At 30.3% G+C, this 5,399-nt stretch overlaps 1 protein-coding gene and 1 pseudogene across 1 annotated transcript; both read right to left on the bottom strand.

The window, feature by feature from the left end:
- Positions 1–1,256: 1,256 nt before the first annotated feature.
- LOC133824686 (pentatricopeptide repeat-containing protein At2g20540-like) lies at positions 1,257–2,210 on the bottom strand (annotated as a pseudogene).
- Positions 2,211–4,304: 2,094 nt separating this feature from the next.
- LOC133825796 (glyceraldehyde-3-phosphate dehydrogenase GAPCP2, chloroplastic-like) lies at positions 4,305–5,159 on the bottom strand. The gene is made up of 4 exons (XM_062258694.1): positions 5,076–5,159; positions 4,734–4,794; positions 4,555–4,652; positions 4,305–4,446 (listed from the first exon to the last, which is right to left on the bottom strand). Exons 1-4 carry the CDS (start codon positions 5,157–5,159, stop codon positions 4,357–4,359), a joined length of 333 nt encoding a protein of 110 aa, XP_062114678.1. The 3' UTR covers positions 4,305–4,356.
- Positions 5,160–5,399: the final 240 nt, after the last annotated feature.

Raw genomic sequence — 5,399 nt, 5'->3', positions numbered from 1 at the left:
CAAATCACAATGACGGGGAATACCACAAATAAACCATCTATTTAAGTTATAGTTTTGAAAACATAATTGATAGAGTAATTTAAATACTTTAATATGAAATTTTAAAACGTACGATGAGAATTTATTATGACTCATTTATTATTTTTATTTTATTTTCAATTAAATTACCTTATTTAGATTACTTATCACTTTTTTAAAAAAAAAATTATTTGCCTTATTTAGATGACTTTAAAACTAACGGTGTTAGAAAACAATAAAAAATATGTGTTAAATCTAATAGAAAACAACAATTTCCGTTAAACTGACATTTATAATATACTAGGTAAAAGTAACATGCAATGCACTTTTACTTAGTTTTATTTAGAAAATATATCCTCGTAGCTACTTGTACTAAAAAACAAGTAAGCGTAATTCCTCCTAGACAATAAAATATGTTGACATCAGGGGAACATATTTACTTATTGTATCATCCGCAATTTCTTGAATCTCAATATGTTTTTTTGAACCAATCATAGAATTTATTGAGATAGGTAAGCCAACCCTTCCCCCATACGGCTCAAACAATATTTTTTATGTTTTTTTAATGATCATATAAATATATAATGTTATATATTATAACAATTGACATAAACATATTAAAAAATAAATTAAGCTGAAATATTGTCTATAATTTTAGAAGAAAAAAAAGATAATTTAAAAATAAATAAACCGTTAAATCAAGAAACAATCTGTATACATAAAGATATAGTGCATTCTAGTTTTAAAATTAAATAGTTTTTTTCTAATTTTCTTTTAGAAAAATACATATGAATTTCAATATAATAAAATATTAAAAATTTTAATTTAAAAAAATTATTTGATCAAATTTTAATTATTTAATTTATAATTTTAATTTTTTATGTCTAAACATTTAAAATGGGTAGTTTATTCCGTAAAAAAAAAAAAGTAGTTTTACCGTAAAAAAAAAAAAGGTAGTTTTGCTGCAAATTCTCCTTCTACATAGTTAACAGTATTAAATGGGTAGTTATGGATCGTGTTTTTATAAATTTGTAGTTTTACCGCAAAAAAAAATTGGTAGTTTCGCAGCAAATTATAATCCAAAGTATAGAATATTGTTACAAATAAAATAAAAATGAAATACATACTATACTGAGAAGTAGATGCATGGGTGTTGTAAAAGTATATATATATAAATACAACAAAAAAGGATACAAAATAAATTTAAAATATTAAGAAATAAATAAAAAAAAATTAACAGTCTTGACAAACAGTGTCATTCCCAGCTGCTGTCCCATTTAAGATTCAGCACCAGAGGCAGACTCTTCAACCAAACTCCTTGCTGGAATTTTCTTCATGTTCCCACATGTTATTAGCTTCCTGACCTTTGAAACACTCTCCCACCTTCCAATGTCTGCATAAATATTGGAAATCAACACATAGTTCCCTGCATCATCTGGTTCAAGCTCTAAAAGGTGTTCCATGGCTATAATAGCAACCTCAAGATTACCAAGAATTCTGCAACAGCTTAACAAAGAACCCCAAATCTTGGAATTTGGCTTCATGGGCATTTTGTTTATTGTCTCAAGAGCTTGGTCAAGCTGTCCTGAGCGTCCAAGAAGATCAACCAAACAACCATAGTGCTCGATTTCGATGTGTAGATGATAATCTTTTCTCATGGATTCAAAGTAGTTCAGTCCCTCACTCCAAAATCCGCCATGGACGCAGGTTGATAGAAGGCCGAGAAATGTGATCCCATTAGGTTAAACCTTTGCTCTCTCCATGTCTTTAAAGAGTTCAATGGCTTTATAAGCTTCACCATGATGTGTCAACCCTCCTATCATGGTGCTCCATGAAATGACATCCTTCTTGGTCATTTGATCGAATATCTGCAATGCAGGATTAATGCAACCACATTTTGCATACATTTCAATTATGGCATTACAAACACTAGTTGACCTCTTCAACAATCCATTCTTGTCTGAGTAAATGTGAATCCATTTCCCTATCTCAAGAGCTCCAAGCTGAGCACACACTGGCAGCACAGATATAATACTGATCTCATCAAATTCAATACCCAATTTTTGCATTTTTCTGAAAACATCCAATGCATCAGAATAGCATCCAATCTTTGTGTTCCCAGAAATCATAGCAGTCTAAGAGACAATAGTCTTGTTAGGAATTTCATTGAACAACTCTCTTGCTCTTCTCATCGTCCTACTCTGACTGATCTACGAGGGTGCATTCTCAATTTTCTGAACCACACACGTAAATAACTTATAATGAAGAAGGAATTATTGCAGTAAAGAGATCATTATAAGAGAACGCTAAGTACGTAAATGTGCATTATCAAAAAAGCAAAAATTCATAAGAAATCTTTAACCACTTACAGTACAGTGAGTCGAGCTCGTCCTTGGCAATGAACTTTACATGTTAGGGCTTACCACAGATTCTTTAGGACCGTTTTTCTCTGATACCATACTGTAACGCTTTGATTTCCCAAGACGTTACTTAGGGAGTCCGTTTAAAAATAATAAACAATAAATAATTTAAGAAACTAAAAGAAAATATTTATTTAAAATTTAAACAGACAATGAGATCTCATTATTTAAAAATAAAAATGTTGGACGCTAGGTTTAATAATAACAACATAAAGAAAATAATTGTTCAAGTCTGAAAACTTAAAACATAACATTTATTTCTAAAAGCATAAAATAACTGAAGCCCAGCCTCTAACATGTTCCGTCCATGCCTCGAGCCCGCACCACTCACTGCTTTGTTTTGCCTTTACCTGCACACAGAGTACCCGTGAACTAACGCCCCTTAAGAAGAGCTATGTAGGACATAACTCCCCAAACCAAAAAACATAAACCTTCAACTAAAAATAAATAAACATCATAAGCATAATAATCATCGTGCAATATATAATCACCATATCACACTAACATAATGTATATTACACTCACACACATAAATACTAACAAATCATGTTGATCGGACATGAAATGTAATTGCCTTGCTTGCACTGTACTCACACTCAGCATTCCCACGGTGGCACTCACACTCGATCGTTCCCTTGAAACATCGTTGCCCTGCCTGCGCTATACTCACACTCGGCAGTTCTGTGGTGGCATCCTATTATCCTGAGTTATACACACCCAAGATAATTCCTGCAAGTACTATACTCACACAAGCAGCTAAAATCTAGTAGCATGCCTACTCTATCATCTAAGCATGTCTACTAACTAAAATTCATAGCACTATCCTCATGCTAGTCAAACTAATGCAACAATTCAAGTCACAAATATAATTACATAATTAACAAATAAGAAAACAAGGTTGTACGCATAACATACACCCTGTGCGCAGATGTCTACTCACTACAAGAAAAAATGCTTTTAATAACACCGAAAATGTGTTATCAAAACATACCATAACACTTTTTGATGTGTTAAGACCGACTATGTTATCGTAGGTCAGGGTACTTTACATAACACTTTATCATTGTTATACAAATGTGTTATTATACTGTCAACGATAACACAATTTATGTGTTATTTTAATAAATAGATAAGTGTTTAATTATGTTATTTATAGTCGATTATATAACACATTTCAATACTTATAAATTTGTGTTATACTACACTTTAGTATAACACTTTTTTTTGTGTTATACTACACTTTAGTATAACACATTATTTGTGTTATATAATGAAGTTTGCATAACACAATTCTTTGCATAAAAAATGTTATTGTAATAGATATTATAACACAATTTTCATATCATAACACTAATTTATTCTATTATATTTTAATTTTTTTATATAATTAAAATTAGCTTTCTAATATGTACTAGCATCATCAAATGAACTTGATTTTCAAATAACAAAACGTAAAAACATTCAACATTGTATCAACAATCCACAAATTAGTTTAAAACATTCAACACTGTCATCAACAACAAAATGTTCTTTAAGTATTCAAGGAATCTTAAATATTCAACATAGTAAAAAGTTACTACTTTCAACACAAAATATTCTACAGCTGCCCAACACAAAGCCTTCAAAATTAAGTATCCTTTTCTACTTCGCTTGTCACATCTGCATAAGAAAGTAGAAAGATAAGCAAAACAACAAGTGTGGCGGTCCTCATAGTCACAGCATGGGTTATATCAATAAGATTGTCCATAATTTTTCAATCTATATCAAATACATTGGAACAAGCAACAAGCATCTTTCATTTTTATTCTTTTCCTTTCCAACTAGGGTTGCTAGCAATTCTTGGCTCAATTCAAAACATGCCAAAAAAACAACATGGAAATAATTTGATTCCATTATAATCCCAAGTAAGCTAAGTTGTCTAAACATGTTTTCTGTGGTGATAGGAGACCAAAATATCAGAGTATGCAAAACAAAAGATGATCAGTGATTGTTGAACCTTTCCAACAGCCTATAGTTCCAAAAAATAAAATAATAAACATAATAATAAGAATAAGAATCAAACCACATTAAAACCAGCATTGTTTTTAGATTTCCCTATGAATTTAGATTTCACTACCTTTGCAGCACCAGTAGAACTAGGAATGATATTTTGTCCAGCTCCACGGCCTCCTCTCCAATCCTTCATTGATGGGCCATCAACAGTCTTCTGTGTTGCTGAACATTAGAAATAAGAGTCAATTAAGCAACTTGTAAACTATTCTCCTATTATAGAAACAAATAAAGTGAAAAACAAACCTGTAGTTGCATGAACAGTTGTCATTAAACCTTCAAGAATACCAAATTCCTCATGAATAACCTGTGTAAAGTAATAAGAAAACCACTCAGCGAATAACTAAAAAGCATAATAGCTAAAAAGCATATTATTCATAAATGTATATTAATTATTAATGATATCTATCTCCAACCATTCAATACTATTACTATAAAATACAAAAAAAAAAAGAGTTTATTATATATTTATACTATTACTATTACTATATAATATATATTTATATGTATACTATTACTATATAATATATTTATACTATTACTTGCTTGTCAACTTTAGGCAAATATATATTAGCAAAACTAGCTCACAAGAATAACAGTAACACAGTAAGAAGAATCAAATGTAATAATGCACAAGAATCTGAGATTCCACCATAAGTCTTTATTAAGCATCAACAATCTGAGATTACACCCTATACACAGTTGAGAAGAACTAGCACGCTCAAATTATAACAGTTCACACATAATAGAAGTCCTGAAGAAACTCTCTCACAAAGCTAGTTCTCTCTTTCTTAAAGTCTAATCTCTAAAAAATATTGTATTATAGAATGAGGTATATGTCATTCTCTTTGGTTTTCCTTTGTTAAGATTTTTAGAGAACTTTTCATCCTCTGAAAAACAACTATCAGTGTA

The sequence above is a fragment of the Humulus lupulus genome, chromosome 3 (assembly GCF_963169125.1).
Source record: "Humulus lupulus chromosome 3, drHumLupu1.1, whole genome shotgun sequence".
Lineage (NCBI taxonomy): Eukaryota > Viridiplantae > Streptophyta > Magnoliopsida > Rosales > Cannabaceae > Humulus > Humulus lupulus.
Note: the sequence above shows the minus strand (reverse complement) of the source record. Positions and strands in the feature narration are given on the sequence as shown.